At 44.9% G+C, this 21,912-nt stretch overlaps 1 protein-coding gene across 3 annotated transcripts in view; it reads left to right on the top strand.

Annotated features, from left to right (window-relative positions):
- EYA2 (EYA transcriptional coactivator and phosphatase 2) overlaps window positions 1-21,912 on the top strand; it is a 299,242-nt gene that overhangs the window by 195,214 nt on the left and 82,116 nt on the right. For all 3 annotated transcript variants that reach the window (XM_005569260.4, XM_074005470.1, XM_065523240.2), the window contains 2 exons: window positions 2,625-2,767; window positions 10,742-10,825. In XM_005569260.4, coding sequence (XP_005569317.1) covers window positions 2,625-2,767; window positions 10,742-10,825 — 227 coding nt within the window. The remainder of the gene's footprint in view (window positions 1-2,624; window positions 2,768-10,741; window positions 10,826-21,912) is intronic.

Here is a 21,912-nt window from a genome sequence, read left to right on the forward strand (position 1 = left end):
AACTCACTCACTGTGCAGTACCCAGGGGAGAGGGAGATGGTGCTAAACCATTCATGAGAACTCCATGCCCATGATCCAGTCACCTCCTACCAGGCCCTGCCTCCAACACTCAGCATTACAATTCGACAGGAGATTTGGGCAGGGACACAGTCCAAACCATATCACTCCTCATTCTCAAGAATGTGTAAAGGCCTGGTTTTTTTGTTTGTTTGTTTTTTTGGAACCCCTGCGAAATTGGTTTCACACAGACCTTATTTTAGACATTTCTTAGATAACTAGCATTTACCCCTCTTTTTAATATTTGCCTGTTTTAATGGGAGTCAACAAATGTTTTCTAAGCCCAGTAGCCTTAAACTACCAAGTGAACCAGGAAAGACCTTATTTACATTGCTCTTCAGCATCTGTGAATTGAGAAGAAATTCTTTTTCCAGAGGAAAGTCTTTGCTCGCTCAGTGTTTGGGAATCTCTCCTGCTGTATCCTGAAGACTCTGGGGAAGGGGAAAACGCCCAGCCATCCTGACAGCGCAATCGTGTCTTGTCCTATTAGGTCCTTAGTCTGCTAAGAAGCTTTTATAAATATTAAATAAACAAAGTTCAGTCCCTTGGGTTTTAAAGGGAAATAGTTCTTTCAGGGCAGAGAAAAATTCTCCCTAGCCAAGTATTTTTAGACAGTCATTTTCCCCTGATGATCCAAGAACTGGCAATTAGGGCAGGAAGGATGGCGTCTGTGTGACACATTTGGGAGCTAAACCAAGCAACTGTAAAGTGAGAAAATGGGATGGGATGTCCTGGAAGGTTCCACACTGCTTTACAATTCTGTCACTCTCTAGTGACAAGGACAGGCCCAAGTTTTAGTTCTAGCTCTGCCACTCATTTACAGACTCACATGGGCCAGTAAGTCACCTCACTAAACTTGAGTTCTCTCACTAACTAAATAAGGGTAGTAAAGTACAATCCAAAGCCATGCATTTAAAACATCTGAGCTTAAGCAGCAACACAGCTCTGATGCTGGCTTTGGGACCTGGGTCGGGGACAGTGCTGCTTCACTTGTTTGGGACCACTAGACAATTGCCAGAGGGCACAAGTGTGACAGCCTCTCAGTGGAGCCACACCCGGGAGCACCCCGAAGTGAGAAGCCGCAAGGGCCCACATTCTGTGCTGCGTCTCTCACTAATCCACACATATCTGTGGGTCGAGTCCAGCCAGAACTCCATTCAAGCCACCTCCTAACTGCCAGGCCTGGGCTAGATGCTCTCGCCTATAATCTCATTTACTTCTCCGATTGACAGATCTCTCAGCGGGTAAAACTTAAAAGGCTTGCATTTAATAGAGAAGGGGCGGGGTGCGGTGGCTCACGCCTGTAATCCCAGCACTTTGGAAGGCCGAGGCACCAAGGTAGATCACCTGAGGTCAGGAGTTCGAGACCAGCATGACCAACATGGTGAAACCTCGTCTCACTGTCTCTACTAAAAATACAAAAATTAGCTGGGCATGGTGGTGGGCGCCTATAATCCCAGCTACTTGGGAGGCTGAGGCAGGAGAATTGCTGAACCCAGGAGGCAGAGGTTGCAGTGAGCCAGGATCACGCCATTGCACTCCAGCCTAAGCGACAGAGCAAGACTCCGTCTCAAAAAAAAAAAAAAGAATAGAGAATGGAGGGAGCCCAGTAGGGAGAGGAAGGTAGAGGATCCTTCCCATGCAGCCCCCATTTACCTCTGGGGCAGAAAGAGAAGAGTCTTCTAAAGGTAGAAGAGTGTAATGCTCAGCTACAGATAAATATCTGTTGTCCTCCTTCTGTTCGTCTAGGCATTCTCAGGTTTTCAGATTTAGAGAGTGGTAAATGCGTAACTCCTCCATCATTATAGCCCCCAGTGGCCCCTCCCTTACTCCCTGAGTGAGGCCTTCCCTGACTAGCCCCGTATAAATGAGTCACCTCTCAGCACTCCCCGCTGCCCCATCCTGATTGACTGAATACTCGATTGGTTGATTTTAGAGACGAGGCCTCGCTCTGTCGTCCAGGCTGGAGTGCAGTGGCGCTATCATAGCTCACTGCAACCTCTCACTCCTGGGCTCAAGCGACCCTCCTACTCTGCCTCCCGAGTTGCTGGGACTATAGGCATGCACCACCACACTAGGTCAACTTTTCTATACTTTGTAGAGACAGGGTCTTGCTATGTTGCCCAGGCTGGTCTCAAAGCAATCAAGCGATCCTCTCACCTTGGAGGTGCTGGGATTACAGGCGTGAGCCACCACACCAGGCCCCCTGACTTGTGAATTCTCTGTGGCACATTTCCCTCCCGGGCTTGGTGTATGCTTGCTTGTTGATGTGTCTGATGGCTCTCTCCTCTCAACTAATGTTGAAGCGCTTTGAGAACCAGGACCTAATCCCACTGCCTGGAGCTGTGCCCGCCGACCAAGTGTCTGTTGGATGGATGAAAGATAATGAAGGTCACCAATGGGCAATTTAAGGCACTTGCAAGAAGTTTCCATCCTGCGCGGTCTTTGCCTCTGGTGCTGCCTTGGAACCCAGTGCTCTGGAGCTAGATGAAGCTGGTGGGATATTTCCCAGGAGGAGACACCCAGCAAAGCTGCTGATTTGTCCATGATTCCCCGTCTTACCCTAGGTGAATACAACGCACACAACGGACCTTCCACGCCAGCGAAAGAGGGAGACACAGACAGGCCGCACCGGGCCTCCGACGGGAAGCTCCGAGGCCGGTCTAAGAGGAGCAGTGACCCATCCCCGGCAGGGGACAATGAGATTGAGGTAATCCAAAGGGCCTGTGTGTGACTTGGTGAATGTAATCTCCATCTGAGGCCCGAACAAGAGTGGAGACAGAGTTTTCTCCAAGTACGTGGGGGAGAATCGCCCTTTGTGTTTACAAAGCACGAGCAGGGAAGCATGAGGTTGTCCAAGCAGATAGCCCTGGGGCCAGGACAGAAGAGCAGTTCTCAAACTGAAGCAGCATCAGAATCACCTGGGGGGTGGTGCATTTGAAATCGGGGATTGCTGGGCCTCAGCCCTAGAGTTTCCAGTTCAGTAGATCTGGGGCAGAGCATGAGAATTTTTGTTTCTAACAAGCCCCCAGGTGATTTTGATGCTCTGGGTTGAGGACCACGCTCTGAGAGTCCCTGATAAAGAAGAGAATGGGCCTCCGACCTTCCAGCTGGGTTAGAGTGGGTCTCTACCCTGGTTACACAGCAGAATCATCTGGGATGCTCTTTAAAAAACAGGTACCCTGGCAGCATCCCAGACCAATTGAAAAGACTCACTGGAGGAACCAGGGGGCGGAGGGGAGTTTTAAACGTTCTCCATGGGGACTCAATAGGCTTTAGAAATTGATCTTTGTGGAGGCTGGTTCAAATGAGTGGGCCTCTATTTCTGGAATTCTGACTTCTCAGAAAGGGCTCTCAACCTGGGCTGCACACGACAGTCACATGGGGGCTTTGAGAAACCTTCATTATCAAGCTGGACCTCAGACCAATTAAATCCGATTCCCTGAGGGTGGAGGCCAGGCATCAGTGTTTTTAAAACTCCCTGGGTGATTCCCGTGTACAGCTGAGGCTGAGAACTAGTGGTCAGGGATGCTCCAGTCTTTTTTTTTTTCTTTCTTTTTTTGAGGCGGAGTCTCGCTCTGTCACCCAGGCTCGAGTGCAGTGGCGCAATCTCGGCTCACTGCAACCTCCACCTCCCAGGTTCAAGCGATTCTCTTGCCTCAGCCTCCTGAATAGCTGAGATTACAGGCACACACCACCATGCTCAGCTAATTTTTATATTTTTAGTAGAGATGAGGTTTCACCATGTTGGCCAGGCTGGTCTTGAACTCCTGCCCTTCTCAACTGACCTACCCACCTCGGCCTCCCGAAGTGCTGAGATTACAGGAGTGAGCCACCACACCCAGACTTTTTTTTTTTTTTTAATCAGGTATACATGAGGTTTTCAACAGAATGCTATAGGATACATACAGATAGTAAGATGATAATCATCATGAAACAGATTACCAAGTCTACCATCTCACAAAGTTACTTTTTCTGTCTGACAAAAGCAGCTAAAATCTACTTATTTAACAAAAATCCCTAATACAATAAAACTTTATCAACTCTAATTCTTGTGTTGCACATTAGATCTCTATACTTCTCATTTGTTATGCAAGTGTAGTATAATTGGCCGGGTACTGACATTTTCCCAAAAACAAAACAGCATGCCTAGGAGAGGGTACCAGTAGAAATAGGCAAAATGGATGCCCCAAAACCAGAAGTAAGCTACTATTGTCTTATCAAGGGAGGAAAATAAGCAAACTCACCGGTTTATGCTTCTTTGAAAAAGGCAGTCAGGGCCGGGCACGGTGGCTCAAGCCTGTAATCCCAGCACTTTGGGAGGCCGAGGCGGGCGGATCATGAGGTCAGGAGATCGAGACCATCCCGGCTAACAAGGTGAAACCCCGTCTCTACTAAAAATACAAAAAATTAGCCAGGCATGGTGGCAGATGCCTGTAGTCCCAGCTACTCAGGAGGCTGAGGCAGGAGAACGACATGAACCCAGGAGGCAGAGCTTGCAGTGAGCCGAGGTCCCACTGCACTCCAACCTGGGCAACAGAGCGAGACTCCGTCTCAAAAAAAAAAAAAAAAGAAAGAAAGAAAGAAGAAAGGCAGTCAGTTGCTGGCCTGAGTGTGCTGGGTGTCTTGGTAGGTTGTCAGTGCCAGGCAATTCAAGTGCACTAGAGTCACATCCCTATTTATAATCTGTATACTTTATGGGGCAGCTGCAATGCTCAGCCACAAACTCAGACACACTGAGAAATATCATCTTTGTCATTTCCTTAAAAAGCAATGTAATTTTAACGCTGAGTTCCCACCCCACCCGATGATAAGAAATTTCATTTCATTATTAGGGACGTTCCACTCCCAGGACTATATGAGAATCCAGGAGGTCAAGTGGTCTCAGAAACCAGACCAGCCTCTGATGTCCAGTGTGGCTGGGTGACCACTGCTGCCTTCACTGTCAAAGCCTGCAGTCGTCACTAAAAGTCCAGCCACTCTCTGGTGTTTCCATGCTATACAATGGGTATGGAAATCCTTGTTGAGCCTGAGAACCTTGAAATATTCGCTGCAGTTCTTTGGTTGCAAGCAACAGAAACCAGTTCTGGGCCCAGCACAGTGGCTCACACCTGGAACCTTTACCACTTTGGGAGGCCAAGGTGGGCAGATTGCTTGAGTCCAGGAATTTGAGACCAGCCTGGGCAACATGGCAAAATGCCATCTCTACAAAAAACAAACAGACAAAAAATTAGCCAGGCATGGTGACACACACCTGTAGTCCTAGCTACTCAGGAGGTTGAGGTGGGAGGATGGATTGAGCCCAGGAGGTGGAGGCTGCAGTGAGCCATGACCACACCACTGCACTCCAGCCTGGGTGACAGATTGAGACCCTATCTCAAAAAAAAAAAAAAAAAAAACAGAAGAAAAAAAAAAGAAACCAGTTCTGGTTACTTAAGCAAAAATGAATTTACTAGGAAAGGACAATGAGAGGAGGCCATAAAACCAAGTTTAGAAAGAAAGTAACAAAGACATTGTTGAGAAATCTAGGAATGCCAGAAAACAAACTATTTTAGAGTGCATGCCATGTCCTTCAGTGTCCGATTCCAAGGAGACAGCATCCCAGTGGCCTAGCTTGGGTCTTATACTTGCCCCTTAATTGACAGCCCCACCAAAATAGCACACAATGGGGAAGGAAAACTAGGATGCTCTTATCAGAAGCCCTGAGGATAGAAGCTAGGGGTGGGGACCGGGGCCTCCAAGCAACACATGCTGACTTCAGCATGTCCAGGGCATTTGATATTTAGCCAGTGGTCCCTAGTTCACCTGTCGCAGTTGTTTATAGCTTGGGTGGGTTCTAATCACCCTGGAAGGTATTAAATATCCTGAACATCATGCTTGGTGCCCTATACTTGGTCAGCCTCCTGAGGTCTACCAGCAGCCTTGATCCATGCTAGAGACCTGGTGCAGAGCAAGTGTTCCCACTGTTCCTGGGGCCATTCTCAGTCCAGGGAATTCTGTTCTTGCCTTTTGCCTTATTCTTAAAGCTCCATCCTTCCCCCAAATAGAGATTTTTGCACAGTCCCTTCAGTGGGTTTAGGCCTTTGCAAAAGGCTGAAAGAAAACATATTGGCGTCAGGTTGTACTTGCTGTCTGCCTTCCCATATTCCTAGGATCTCCTACCAGCTTGAAGTTGCAGAGCTTCGAAAACACAGTCACACATACATAATATTTCATCCCCCCAAGAAAATCATTCAGTCACCTAACGTGTTTTCTGCTCTCCGTAGGGGAACGGCAGGGGCAGAGAGAGATTTTCCCATTAAACTGAGAAAGAGGTGGAGAGGGTTATGGCATGGAAGTCAGGGATTATAGGGTGATATTATTCTGGAAACAGCTGCTTCTCGATTTCGGCATAAGTACCACTGGGCAAGAACTATTGAAAAGGTGTGAGCTGTGTTTCACTTCTGTGCTTAATGTCATCATAGAGGGTTTGCTTGGGTCACACCTCTTAAGTCTTTGGCTGTTTTGCTAATGACTGAAGCCCACAGGAGAGAAATTATGTAGAAGTGGAAAGGAGGAAAATTCTGAGCACGTATTAGTTAAAATCCTTCAGCTGCACGTGCCAGGGACCAACTTGAGCTGCTTAGGTGAAAAAGCAGAATTTGTTTTAAGGATGCAGGGCCTCTCTTAGAACTTAAGGGCAGAAGTAAAGTAGAGTATCAGCGAGGCACTGGAACCAGCCAGGGCGACAGGGGCAAGAAACTGCATGTATTTCTTCTCTTCCCACGTGCCACAGTGAAGGTGACAGAACTCCCAAATCATAGTGTCCTGGCGGTGCCCTCATGCACTAGTTACTGGACACAGCTCTCCTCTGGGCCTCCTCACTGCTCCTCTCCCTCTGCTCCCAATGAAACCAGGTCCTGGTAAAGTGTTCATTTCTTTGTATCTTTCACCCTCTGTTCTTGTCTCTGCAGACTGCCTGTCAGGTCCCAGGGTCTGGGTCCAGCCCATGCTGAAGTCCAAGGGGAGTGGGTGGATGGGCAGAAAGCACACTCGGGGCCATAGGCAGGTGAAATGTAGTTTTATTAGCAGCTTTGTCATCAGCAGCTTTCTCACATTAGCTCTCTCACACTGTCCACCTTTATTTATCTCGGCTGTCTGCTTTGGCTCTTAAGCAGCTCTTAAGCACAGCAAGCTGTGCCGTGGCTCCCCTCTGTCCATCTGCAAGACAGTCATTCTCCCTTACAGGGGCCAGTAGCTTCCTTCCCTCTCTGGGCACCAGCGCCTGCACAAGAGCCACATTGAGCCAAGCTGAGCCAAGAGCCATGCCCTGTGCACAGTGTCAGCAGGGCAATTATATCTTCTACAGGCAATAGTGACTGCAAGCCAAGTCTGAACTTACACAAACAGGGTATTTAACAAGCGGAGGTGTGTGCCTGCGCACCAAACTCGCTGAGTCACGCAGGCCTGGATATCCGTCTCAGCCTAGTCCTTGACCAAAGCACGTCCATGTACCTTACACTGTCCTTGTCTTCCCTTCAGATCACATGGCTAAACTTGGCCACCAGTAGCGCTCCCCAAAAGACAATTACTTTCTTCCTAGCCCCAATTTTAAATTGCAGAAAAAATGTCTCTGACCCACCCAGGGTTAAGGACGCACCCTGGTCTGCACCATGATGGCCTAGGAAATAAGGTCACCTGCAGAATGGCCACCAGGAACTTACCCACTCAGAATCCAGGATGGTGAGGTAGTGGGAGAAAGGGATGGATTTTTTCAGAAGGGATTTAATGGATAAAGTAAGGGAGCCTGCACTAAATTTGAAAATATTTGCTGATTTTTAAAAATTCTATTACTGAAATTTCTAAATTTAATTTTCTAAGTTCAACCTCAGTGAATTCAGATAAGTTAGGACTTGGCATATTTGAATCTCAGAAAGTCTCCTCAAACACTGATTTTCAAACATTTTTACCATGACCCATAATAAGAAATATACTTACTATGATGGCCCAGCACATATATGCACATAAATATACCTGGTCCAAAAGATTTATGAAATAATACTTAGCCTTACTAATTGCTTCAGAAATTCCTGTACTAGAGAATCTGGGATGCTAATACCTTTTTCATTCTAGATATTTCTCTTAACTTTCAAAGGCATGGCAAATGCCATTGTGTTAACACAGCCATTGACCTCCAGAGAGTTTTAAAAGGTGGCCCATCCAAGATTGCAGACTGGGGAAGAGACATTTGCCTCCCCTTCTCAACACCAGCTACAGAGATAGTCGAGTCCTTTGTCCTTGAAAATAAGGATCACCAGAAAAATAAAGAAAATCAACAGTATGAAAAATAAAGAACAAGATTAGCCAGGCATGGTGGCTCACCATGCCAGCACTGTGGGAGGCCAAGTGGGGAGGATCTCTTACATTCAGGAATTCAAGAACAGCCTGGGCAACATAGCAAGACCCTGTCTCTACAAAAAAAAAATCAAAAATTAGCCAGGCATGGTACCACATGCCTGTAGTCCCACTACTCAGGAGACTGAGGTGGGAGGATCACTTGAGCTTGGAGAGGTCTAGGCTACAGTGAGTGATGATTATGCCACAGTACACAGTGAGGCCCTGTCTCAAGAAAAAAAAAAAAATTAATTAAAAAGATGAAAGCTAAGATAAATAAATGGGATAAGTTAGAAGCAAAGTAATTTAAGAAATATAAACTAACTTAGGAAAATTCTAATTGGTTTTCTTATAAAAACTCAGGATCTTGCATCTGTAAAATAAGAAGTGGAGGCTACTGGGAAAGGAACACTTGGAAAAAAAAGTTATTGGAAATTTTTTAATTACTGCGAAAATCAAAAATTAAATAAGGGTTGTAAGAGAAAGTTTAAGAAATCTCCCAGAACATTGATTAAAAAGACAGATTTATTTTAAAATATTGTGTACAAGGAAAGGCAATATCAACCCAAAAGGTTTGATTTGACTATTGGGAATTTCACAGAAAGAAAACAGTAGAAAAGATGGGAGGAAATTATTAAAAGAAATAAGAAAATAAAAATTTTCAGATCTATAGAAAGATACAAGTCATTGGTTTGAAAATGCTCAAGTGCCAAACAGAATTCATTAAAAAAAAAAAGACCATACCCAGATATACCCTCATGGAATTTGAGGATACCAAGTATAAAGAAAAGATCCTTTAAAATTCTAGAAAGAAAAAAAAGTAAGACCTACAAGGACTGAGGAACAGTGAAATACCAGATTTCTCATCAGTGACCCTGGACACTTAAAAAATAATGATGAAAGAATTCTTTCAAAGATCTAGAGGATATTGTTTTCCCATTGGAATTCTGTACCCGGAGAAACTATAGAGAAAAAAAAAAGATATCATCAGATATTCAAGAATTCAGGAAGATTACTTTCCGTGTACCATTTCAGGAAAAGCAACTTAAGGATGTACTCAAGCAAAACAAGGAAGAAAACCAAGGAAAAGAAACTTGGGATCCAGAAAACAGTGGATCCAACCCAGAAATACAATGAAGGGAAGTCTGCAGCAAGCCTAAAAATGATCCAGTCCACATTGGAGCTTTCTATCGCTGAGGATAGACATCTCCAATATAGAGTGTGTGGCTGAATTTGACATTTTAATGAAGGTACATTGTTGCAAACAAGAAAAAAAATAATAAATTCTGACAAAAACAAAACAGTTACACCAGACAGGTATGATACATATGTGAACAAACTGAGATATGACATGATTTTAATTATGATGGGGTACAAGTAAAGATAATGCATACAATGGTAGGGGCACTCTTCTTAAAGTTGATCTGGGGATATGACATTGGACACACAGAGAAGACAATGCAATCTTAGCATATTACTTGGCTCTGTAGTAAACAATAATCACAAAATGTAAATGTATATTACTAGTTACCAACTTTTAAAGTTAACATAGGCAGAGTGCAGAAAATTTAGCCTTAGTTATAAAACCAATGTACAAACCAGTTTATCCTCATTGACTATACAAAAGTAAAGCTGCAGCTGATAGACATTAGAGGGGGAGGATGTATGGGAAAAGGTAGGGACTCCTATATCTATAGCTCCATATTTGTTTACCTTTTTAACCAAGGGAGAATGTCCAAGGAGAATTGGAATAGAGGGATGCACATATGAGAAAAATGTAAGTTTCCAGAGAAAGAACAGAGATTTCCATGAGCTAAACCCTCATCTTTTAAGACAGCCCAGTCAAAAGATATTGTCTCAAGTTGAAAAATCAGTAAGTCAGGGTATAAATATGTTACTTAGAATTATAGAGGTGATCACCAGACTTGCTAAAAACAGAAATAGTTGAGCATATGGTGAACAGTGAATTTAAAATGGTAGTATTTCATTTTGTAAAACCAGTTATATGATTTTTGTTGTTGATTTTGGCCTGAATTCTCCTTGTTGAGCTTTTATATGGAAGGCAAGGACAGACTTCTTAATTCTGACATCTTTTGAGTTGATAAGAGCCCAAAAACTGGGCATCTGAATACACATGACACAGATAAGGTTGGATGGGGATTCATGACACATCAGTGAGTTACACGTTTTGTAACCTAAAGATAATGTTTTTCAAGACTTCTTTTCCTCCAAAGGAATGAATTTCTGCAGACATTAAGTCAGATGCAAGTGAGTCCATTTGTCTCCATTCTCTTCCTCTCTCTCATCACAGCGTGTGTTCGTGTGGGACTTGGATGAGACAATAATTATTTTTCACTCCTTACTCACGGGGACTTTTGCATCCAGATACGGGAAGGTAAGAATCCATTTTGTCTCTCTCTCTCTCTCTCTTTCTTTTTGTTTTCAACATGACTGTCTGTCCAGCCAGTTTGTCCTGGGAATTGTGGGGACAGTTTATGAGGCAGCTTCTCCAACAAAAGCTGCCCTCTGGGGTCAGCCCAGGTTTAAAAATTCCTATGGCATTTTCCTTTCCCATGTGAAAATTTAATTAGCTTCCCCTTCTGTTGTCTCCCATGCCTTTTCTTCCAACATTTGAAGCAATCAACATTTACTTGATAGGAAATACACTTATTGTCTTCAGCTGTCTCCCTTCCTAAAACAGTGGGCTATGCTGCAGCCAAAGCCAGTCATTCTAGCTAGAAAACAAGGTAAAGTACTTTTCTTCTTCCCTGTTGTTTATCCTAGTGTCTCCGGCAAATAAGTTTAATTTTCCTTCTGCTTTTTTGAGACAAGGGGGAGGCATTGTCAGCTTCAGTGTGGATCTTCGCAATCGTTTTGCAAATGTATCAACAAATTATGTTGGGGAACCATCTAGTTAGAATTCTAGGCAAATGCTATTGGCTGTTTGGTGGTACATGGAAAAGACCTTGAAACCACTTTAATAATGCAAAAATGAACTCAACTGCTAAAACCCAAACCTTGCCAATTATTTGGGTTCATCCCATGGGCTACTGAACAGACCACGAGTGGATGCCCTAGACATCTGTCATCTCTTCAGGGGGACGCATGGGGTGGACGGGCAGTACTTAAGATGACAGCCTAGTCTTCATCTCCTCAGAGGTGAGTGACCCACTGGCAGCTGCTTCCACGCATGGGTAGGAACCTTGAGACTTGCCAGCGCCTGGAAAATATTTCTGTTTCTGTTTAGAGACCAGGAATATGATTTGACATCACTTCATGGCTTTTCCAGCTGCTCATGTTTTTTATGGGGGTTATAACAAGCTGGATGTGTAATTAGCAAGATAGATTTATCGTCTGCCATTATGTTGTAAAGAATATAAAAATGGTGTTGGTGGTGCAGAAATCTCTTGCCGTGTAGGAATGCCGTTAATATGTCTAGCAGTGCCTGTGGGAAATCCGGCATGCATTTTTGGACCATGCACAGCTTAGGTAAAAGATGGCAGAGTCAAGAGCTGCTGAAAACACTGAAGAATGGGCTCCGCAGCCATTGCAAAAATTTGGGCTATCCCACAGGGGCCACAGTAGTAAGTTGCCCGCTAAGTCGCGGTGTTTTATGCTTTTCCTAACCACTCCTGTAAAGTCACCTCCCCTGAGACACAGGCACTCACTCGTCTTGCCCTTAGAGGCAGCCTGCTGTGAAGTTCCATAGCTCCGTGCAACAACTCAGTATGGATTGCGTAGGGATGTGTGATCTTGGATATGATTTTTGTGTCTGTGTCTCACCAGCATTCCTTAAACCAAACTGTGGGCTCCCTCAAGTCAGGGACAAAGCCCTGAGTTCTTTCTGGGCCCTATGTCCCCTGGCCCAGGCCATTCTTCACTGCCAGCCACCTCTCTCCCACCTCACCACCCAATTCCAGCCATCTTCACCTTCAGCTCGGCTTCCTATCTGGTCTCCCAGCTTCCACTCCTGCCCACTGCAGCCCCCTACATTGGAGTCATCCTCAAATACAAGCTTGGCCATATCACTCTCCAGCCAAAAAATCTTCAGTGGCTTCACCATTGACAAGCCTACCCCCAACCTCTGAGGTTCTTCATGAGTGGCCTCCTGCCCTACTCACCAGCCTCCTTTCCTGCTACTTACCCTGAGTTGTTTCCGGTCCTTGAACCTGCCACATTCTCTCCCATCGCTGCTGCGTTTCTCCCAGAAGATCCTGAGACAAGGAGTGAGTGCGGGTAGTCTATCTGGGAGGTAATCCCAGGAAGCACCGGGCACAGAGTGGGGAATTCAGGCAAGGAGGGAAAGGAAGCCAATACAGATTACACAAATATAATAGTTACTGCCGTGGGTGGCTGGGGCTCAGGCCCACCAGGGGCAGTGTTAACCCACCCAAGGAGTGAGGGAGCTGGGATATTTACCTGCAAATTCCCTTCCATCAAGGGTTGAAGGCGTTTCCTGGGAATTGTCTCCCTGCACTTCTGGCCTGTCACCAAGAAGCCGCAGGGGGCAACCTTGGTGGCTCACACCTATAATCCTAGCACTTTGAGAGGCCGAAGTGGGAGGATTGCTTAAGGCCAGCCTGGGCAACATGGTGAGACCCCATTTCTTTAAAAACCTTAAAAATTAGCCTGGTGTGGTGGTGTGTACCTTTAGTCCCAGCTACTCAGGAGGCTGAGAAGGGAGGATCGCTTGAGCCTGCAGTGAGCTGTGACCGCACCACTGCACTCCAGCCTGGGCAACAGAGCAAGACCCTGTCTCAATCAATCAATCAATCAATAAAAAGAGAGCCCCAGGGTAGAGCATTGGAAATGCTAACTGTGGAAGACTTCTTCATATATGTACAGGAATGGTGACAGTTGAGAAGACGTGGAGCAGGGGCACACTGGAAGCCTCTGCTATCATCTAAAATGTTCTTTTATTGAATTAAATGTTCTTTTATTGAATTAAATCCTACTTATCTTTCAGTTCTCATTTAAAATGTAGCTTCCTCCAAAAGGCCTTTCCTCACTACTCCTCTCCATCTAAATTGCGTCTCTCCTCATAACCGTGTTTTCCATTCATGTCATGATTATGTTTGTTGTACGTCTTCCTTCTAGACTATAAGCACCATAAGGGCAGAGACCACAAACATTGGTTTTTATCTCCCCAACCACACACAGTGCACAGGGCAGAATTGCTCAATAAATGTTCGTCGAATGAATGAATCAGGGCAATCCCCTAGAATGTTAAGCTGCATGAGGACAGGGACCTTTTGTTTGGTTTTGTTGTGTTCATAGCTTTATTACCAGTGCATGGAACGGTGTCTCCCACTTAGTAGGTGTCAAGTAAATATTTGTTAAATGAAGGAAGGAAGGAAGGAAAATAATATCAAAACAGAAATTTTTAACTGGTGGCCACTGACCAAATTCATACTGCAGATATTTCTCTTTGGCCCCCAGAGTGTTTGAAAAAATGCGAATGTGTCGCCAACATTTAAAAATCAGGAGATTGCACAGACCAAAACAATCTAGATTTCCAGCTCCTCTTGAAAAATTAGGAATCTGGCAATCCTGCATTCCCCTGGGGCAGCAATCAACAGGAGCGGAGGAGGACTGCCCTCTTAGAGGGGGTGGACATTCTCCAGCCCATCACAGCCCCCACCTGGCCTGGTTAACCCATTCTTGGGACTCTCTGGCCCCATTGATATCTGAGTTTCAACATCCATCCTAGAATTACAGAATCATAGAAGATTAGAGCTAGAAGGACTTGAGAGACCGTCATGTTCAGTTAGTGTCCATTGTCCATAAGGAGAAACTGAGGCTCAGAGGGAGTAAGATTATCCAAGAAAGCATGAGAATCAGACTCAAGCTCACCTGCCTTCCTGTGTGATCTCTGGATGTCCAGGGAAAACTGAGGTGAAAAGCTCTTAGAGCACCCAGATCACCTGTGCCATCTTCATGACTCTCCTAGAATTTTCCATTCCCTCCTCCAGCTCTCACTAAGGTGAGGAATGAGTGTTTTCATTTGCTAAATCTAGCAACTTTCAGAGAGACCCAAAATAATTGTGACTTAAACAAGATGCAAGTTTATTTCACTCCCCAGCAGTTCAGATGGAAGCAGTTCAAGCTGGGGAAACTGCTGTGCAGCACCAGAGACCACGGCCTCTACAGTCTTGTTCCCTGCCATTTTTTGGAGTGTCACCTGCATTGGCAAGATAAATTGTAGCTTACCCCCATGTCTGCATTCCAGCCAGTAAGAAGCAGGGATAGGAAAAGGAGGACTTGCCCCTCTCTTTTGATATTTTTATTTTCTTGCCCCTCTTTTTTTATTATTTTTATTAATTTTTTTAGAGACAGGGTCTTGCTTTGTTGCCCAGGCTAGAGTGCAGTAGCACAGTCATAGCTCACTGTAACCTCAAACTCCTCACTCAAGTAATCCTCCCACCTCAGCTTCCTGAGTAGCTGGGAGTACAGGCAAGTGCCACCATGCCCAGCTAATGTGTGAAAACTTTTTGTAGAGATGGAGTATCACTGTGTTGCCCAGGCTGGTCCTGAACTCTTGGGCTCAAGTGATTCTCTCACCTCAGCCTCCCAAAGTTCTGAGATTACAGGCCTGAGCCACCACACCCAGCAAGCCCCTCTTTTTTAAAGACCAGACTCAGAAGTTGCAGGCATCACTTCTGCTCTTATCCTATTGGGCAGAACTTGGTCAGGTGGTCTCATCTAGCTGCAAGGGAGTCTGTGAAATGTAGTCTTTATTTGAGGCAGTCATGGCCAGTTAAAATTTAGAGATTCTATTACTCTGAGAGGGAGAAAAGAAGAATGGGTATTAGAGGACAACTAGCAATTTCTAGCCCAAAGTACCGTATAGTAAAAGGAAAAACAATTAAATAGAAAACTAATGAGGAAAAATAAAATTAGTTATGTTTGAGAGGCCTAAGGGGCCACAAGATTTGTAGGTCTGAAGCTCCAGAGAGAGGTCTGCACTATGGCTCTAAGCTTGGATGTCAGAGAAGTAATAAGGATCTAGAGGAGAACTGTGAGCCCCATTTTGCAGACAGAGTAACTGAAGTTATGTAGTTGGTGGGATATTCATGACAGAACCAAAACTCATGGCCTCACCTTCTGGCTCACAGTTCTTTCTCTCTGTACTTCCCCAGCACTGCAGCCATGTGAAACTTGTTATTAATAGCTGTCATCAAGTATGAGACTCAGTTTGAAGTACAACATATTTAAGCTACAAAGAAAATTTATTGTAGCACAATAATTGAAAAACCCAGGGATACCTGGGATTCAGGTCTGGCTGGATCCAGATGGTTAAGCAATGTTCTTAGGTCATTCTGTATCTCTCAGCCAATTTTCTCCATGTGGTAACTCCCTCTCAGCAATCCCAACTAAAAACTGGAAACTTCTAGTACCCACATTCCAGCACAGTTTCTAGGCTTGAATCTCAGTGTCCCAAACTGGGTCACATGCCCATCCATATGCCAACCTCTGTAGCTCTGACTGGCCAGCCAAATCAAGAGCCCACTCCTGGCATGGGAATGGAGGGGCAGATCAGCTCCACCACAACCAAATAGAGTGAGGAGGGGGATGGTCCCCCAAGGGAAACTGGAGTAATCCTTCCAGAAGAGCATGAAGGCCATGGATGTGCAGTGAATGGGCACTGGATGCCAAGATCCCCTGAACATCCATGACAAGAACCAGCAACACTTTGCTTGTGGCCATCGTGCTGCGCACCATGCAGGAAGCCAAAATCATTAATAGTACCAGCCAGATGGGGGACTTGCTGTTTATTTGGGGAACTGAGACCAACAAAGCTAAAATGATTGGGAAATGATTCAAAATAGGGTGTTTGAATTTTAAGACAGAAACTGGGCTGCCTTCCTGTTCCCAATCAAGGGATGTGCTGCTTGAGGCTGTCATCTCTTCACTTCCTTTCCATTTCTTCCTCCCCAGTGCTCAGAGCCAGAACATCCCTTTGGTAGCTATATCTCCCAGCATCTTGTGGATTCATTAGAAATTCCCTGGAGAGCTGGAGCAGCCAGTGACTGCCGCCTCTTTCCTAACCCCTCCTTTCCCCTACCACCCACCTCCGCAGTCTCTGAACTCTGTTTTTTTCCAGCTGGTATTAGGCAAACGCAAGGTGGTCAAGAGCCTTTGCCTGTGGCCAGGAAGAGATTCTAAAAGGGATTAGTCAGTTTTCCTCCAGAGATTCCTGGGGAGTCGCCCTGATTCCTCCTTTTGTGCCCTGCCTTCTAGGCAGCCCACTACCAATATGAAGCTCAACTCCAGGACCTGTTGCTGTTGTTAATAACAGTTTTATTGAGATACAATCCACATATCATAATTTGCCCTTTCAATGTGTATAATTCAGTAATTTTTAGTATGTTCACACAGTTGTACAACCATCACCTGAGAGGGAGAAAAGAAGAATGGGTATTAGAGGACAACTAGCAATTTCTAGCCCAAAGTACCGTATGGTAAAAGGAAAAACAATTAAATAGAAAACTAATGAGGAAAAATAAAATTAGTTATGTTTGAGAAGCCTAAGGGACCACAAGATTTGTAGGTCTGAAGCCACTCTAATTTAGAATATTTTCATCACCCCAAAAAGAAACCCTATACTCATTAGCAGTCACCCCCCCACCTATTTCCTCCTCCCCATAGCCCCTGACAACCACTAATCTACTTTCTTTCTCTATAGATTTGCCTCTTCTGGATATTTCATATAAAGGGAATCACACAGTACATGTGATCATCTGTGTTGTAGCATGTATCAGTACTCTATTCCTTTTTATGGCCACATAATTTTCCATTGTGTATTAGTCCATTTTCACACTGCTATAAATAAATATTCGAGACTGGGTAATTTATAAAGGAAATAGGTGAAATCGATTCACAGTTCTGCATGGTGGGAGGGGCCTCCGGAAAGTTAGTGATCATGGCGGAAGAGGAAGCAAACACTTCCTTCTTCAAAAGGCAGTAGGAGAGAGAAAGTGCAGAGTGAAGGGGGAAGACCCCCTCATAAAACCATCAGACCTAGTGACAACCCACCCACCACGAGAACAGCATGGGGGAAACCACCCCCACGATCCAGTCACCTCCCACGAGGTTCCTCCACCAACACGTGGGGATTACAATTTGGATTATGATTCAAGATGAGATTTGGGTGGGGACACAGAACCAGACCGTATCACATTTCATGGATAAACTGTATTTTGTCTATCCATTGATCAGTTGGATAGTTGAAGTTTGGGCCATTATGAGTAATGCTGCTATGAACGTTGGCATACAAGTATTTGCATGTGCATATGTTTTTAATTCTCTTAGGTATATGCCTAGGAGAGGAATTGCTGGGCCACATGGTAACTCTAGATTTAACACTTTCGAGGAACAGCCAGATTATTTTCCACAGTGACTGTATCATTTTACATTCCCATCAGCCATATAAAATGGCTCCAATTTCTCCACATCCTCATCAATATGTTGTTGTCTGTCTTTTTGGCTATAGTCCTAGTAAGTATGAAGTGGTATCTCATTGTGGGTTTGACTGGCATTTCCCTAATAATGTTGACAAATGACTAGTGATGTTTTTATGTGCTTATTGGCCATTTGTATATCTTCTTTGGAAAAATATTTATTCAAATCTTTTGCTTATTTTTAATTGGTTTGTCTTTATATCGTTATAAGAGTTTTTATATATCTGGATACCAGTCTGTTGTCAGATATGTGATTTGCAGATATTTTCTCTCTCATTCTGTGAGTTGTCTTTCCATTTTCTTTGTGGTGTCCTTTGAAATACCGAGCTTTTTATTTTTACGAAGTGCAGTTTATGTATATTTTCTTTGTTTACTTTTGCTTTTGGTGTCATATCTGAGATCCTATTGCCTAAACTAGGTCACAAAGATTTACTTCTGCACTTTTTTCTAAGAATTGTCTCATTTTAGCTCTTACATTTAGATCTGTGATCCATTTTGAGTTCATTTGCGTGTATGATGTGAGGCAGGGGTGCAACCTCATTCTTTTACCTATGACTATCAAGTCATCCCAGTAGCATTTGTCGAAAAGACTCTTCTTTCCCCCACTGAATTGTCTCAGCATCCTGTCAGAAAATCAACTGGCAGCCAGGGGCAGTGGCTCACACCTGTAATCCCAGCACTCTGGGAGGTCCAGGCAGGTGGATTACATGAGGCCAGGAGTTCAAGACCAGCCTGGCCAACATGGCGAAACTCCATCTCTACTAAAAATACAAAAATTAGCCAGATGAGATGGTGCACGTCTGTAACCCCAGCTACTTGGGAGGCTTAGGCATGAGAATTCCTTGAACCCGGGAGGTGGAGGCTGCAGTGAACCAAGATCATGCCATTGCACTCCAGCCTGGGCGACAGAGCCAGACTCTATCTCAAAAATTAAAAAAAAAAAAAATCAATTGGCCATAAATGTGTTTATTTCTTGACTCTTAATTTTATCCCATAGATCTATATATATGCCCTTATGCCAGTACCACAGTGTCTTGATTACTATAGCTTTGTAGTAAGTTTCCAAAATGGAAACTAACAGTCCTCCAGCTTTGTTCTTATGACCAGTCTTGACCTTTATAATTGGCATCTCCATTGGTTTTACTTTTTGTGGTTTCAACGCAGCCTTTGCACTTGCTGTTGTTCTCTGTGCCAGGAATGCCCATCTCCCCATTTTCTACATGGCTCCTTTATTCATGAATCTGCCCAGTGGCTGGGCACAGTGGTTCACGCCTGTAATCCCGGCACTTTGGGAGGCTGAGGCAGGCAGATCACTTGAGGCCAGGAATTCGAAACCAGCCTGTCCAACATGATGAAACCCTGTCTCAACTAAAAAGGTAAAAATTAGCTGGGCATGGTGGCGGGCACCTGTAATCCCAGCTACTCGGGAGGCTGAGACAGGAGAATTACTTGAACCTGGGAGGCAGAGGTTGCAGTGAGCCGAGATCATGCCACTGAACTCCAGCCTGGGTGACAGAGCAAGACTGTGTTTCAAAAAAAAAAAGGGAACCTGCCCAAATGTTCCCTCATCAAACAAGCTTTATCACCACCCGATGCATTAAATATGTATTATTTATTACCTGCCCTCTCCAACACACACACATTTGAATGTAAACTCTATGAAAACAAGCACCAGGGCCAGGATTAGCATTTTGTAGGCACAAAATTTAAGTGGGTACTGAAAAACAGAGTAATCAAGCTCAATCATATTTTAATGCAATATTTTAAAAACCAAAATTGATGCCAAAAAATCGATCGTGAAAGAAAATCAAAATGTAAATAAAGACCAGTGGTTGTGTGTGTTACAGCCCTGTGTTATTGTGCAATGGGAACAGTTTCCAATCAGCCCCTGACTCCCTGGCCCGAGTGGCTGTTACCTCTCCACAAGGCAGGTTTATGAGCCTTGGCAATGGTGGGAACAGATTGGCCAACAAGGGGCTTTATATATAGTCATCTTTTGGTTTTTGTTTTTTGTTTTTTTTTACTGTAGAGCTTTTATTAACTTTTTCCACTTGAGTCAAAATACAGAAAAATGTTTTGATAAGTGTATGTAGGGGCCACATTTTTCCTTTTGCCTCAGGCCCTGTGGCTTGGCCTGGCATGGCAGGCACCAGGGTGGTCTGCCTCCCAGCTGTAGCCCCCGGACCTAGCACAGGGCCTGGCACATGGTAGGAGCTCAGTAAATGCTTGTTGGTTACATGACTGTAATCAAGGGAATATTTTAAGTGTTAGTAGCAGGGAGGGATCTCAACCCACACAGCATGCATGAAATAGAATTTTGGTTTTCTGTAATGCAGTCGAATTCCTAGTTCCAGCCTTTGTTCTGCTGGGTTCTTTTTCCTTCCTCCCCAGGTTATATCAGACTTCCAGGGAGCTCACAAAGCACCCAGGGACTGGGTGAGAGCCCATGGACCGCGAGTCCTCTGTCCACTTACAACACTGCTGACATGTGTCTGAGTACTGTCCCTAGGGGTGCTTCAGGTCTGGTGGGATCTGGAATCTCAGTGAGGCTAGCTGTGGTCATATCTGCCCGACCCCCGGCCCAGACTGTCACTCTCTTAGGTTTTACCTCTTGGCACACGTGGCAGGGGAGGGAGGCCCCTGAAAACCCCCTTCCATTCTTCAGCTGTTAGAAGTCAGGACAAGAAACCAGTGCCGCTTGCTTACCACCCCAAGGCCGAAAAGCTGAAAATCTGCGGCCTTATGAATGGGAGGCTGGAAAACAAGGAAGTGAGGGAGCAAAAAGAGAGTAACAACTCACGTCTCGCCCATGTCCTTGTTGGCGGATACATCAGATCCTTCAGGGAGCAAACTGGAGTAGAAGGGAGTGTTGGGAAAAGGGAGGCATTTGCGGTTGTCACAGTGATTGGGGGCACAACAAACCCATGAATCAACCCACCAGGATACCATTAGTGGTCTCCATAGAAATTTATGCATTTCCTCATTTTATTCAACAAATATTTATCAAGTGCCCCCTGCATGCCAGGTATACTGTTCTAGGCCCTGGGGATGCAGCAGGGAACAAAGTCCATTAAAAACTCTGCCCTCATGGAGCTGATATCCTTTTGGAGAGGAGGGAAGATAAGCAAGATGCATAGAAATGCAAGCGGCCAAGCACAGTGGCACACACTTGTAATCCCAGGACTTTGGGAGGCTGAGGCGGGCAGATGACTTGAGGCCTGGAGTTCAAGACCAGCCTGTCCATTATGGTGAAAACCTGTCTCTACTAAAAATACAAAAATTAGCCAGGCATGGTGGCACGCACCTGTAGTCCCAGCTTTCTGGAAGGCTGAGGCACGAGAATTACCTAAACCCAGGTGGCAGAGGTTGCAGTGAGCCGAGATCATGCCACTGTACTCCAGCCTGGACAACAGAGTGAGACTCTGTATCAAAAAAAAAAAGAAAGAAATGCAAGGCCAGGCATGGTGGTGCATCCCTATAATCCCAGCACTTTGGGAGGTTGAGACAGGAGGATTGCTTGAGGCCAGGAGTTCAAGACCAGCCTGGGCAACATGAGACCCTGTCTCTAAAAAAAGAAAAAGAGAAAGAAAAAACAGAAGAAGGAGGAAGAAAGAAGAAGAAAAGAAAAAGAAGAAGAGAGGAGGAAGAAGGAGAAGAAAGAAGTAGGAGGAGGAAGAGGAGGAGGAGGAGGAAGGGAAGGGAAGGAAAAAGAAGAAGAGAGGAGGAAGAAGGAGAAGAAAGAAGTAGGAGGAGGAAGAGGAGGAGGAGGAGGAAGGGAAGGGAAGGAGAAAGAAGAAGAAAGAAGAAGAAATAATAATCCAGAGAAAAAGAGAAGTTGAAATTAAATTTGAGAAAATGTGGCCAGGGAAGGAGGCTGCACAGAGAAGCTAAATTTTGAATAAAGCCTGAAGGAAGTGGAGAAACAGTAATCTAGTGGAAGGCAGAGGGAATGGCACATGCAAAGGCTCTACAGCAGAAGTTTGCCTGGGGAGTTTGAGGGACAGCAGGGAGGCCAGTGTGG

This window comes from Macaca fascicularis, chromosome 10 (genome assembly GCF_037993035.2).
Source record: "Macaca fascicularis isolate 582-1 chromosome 10, T2T-MFA8v1.1".
NCBI lineage: Eukaryota > Metazoa > Chordata > Mammalia > Primates > Cercopithecidae > Macaca > Macaca fascicularis.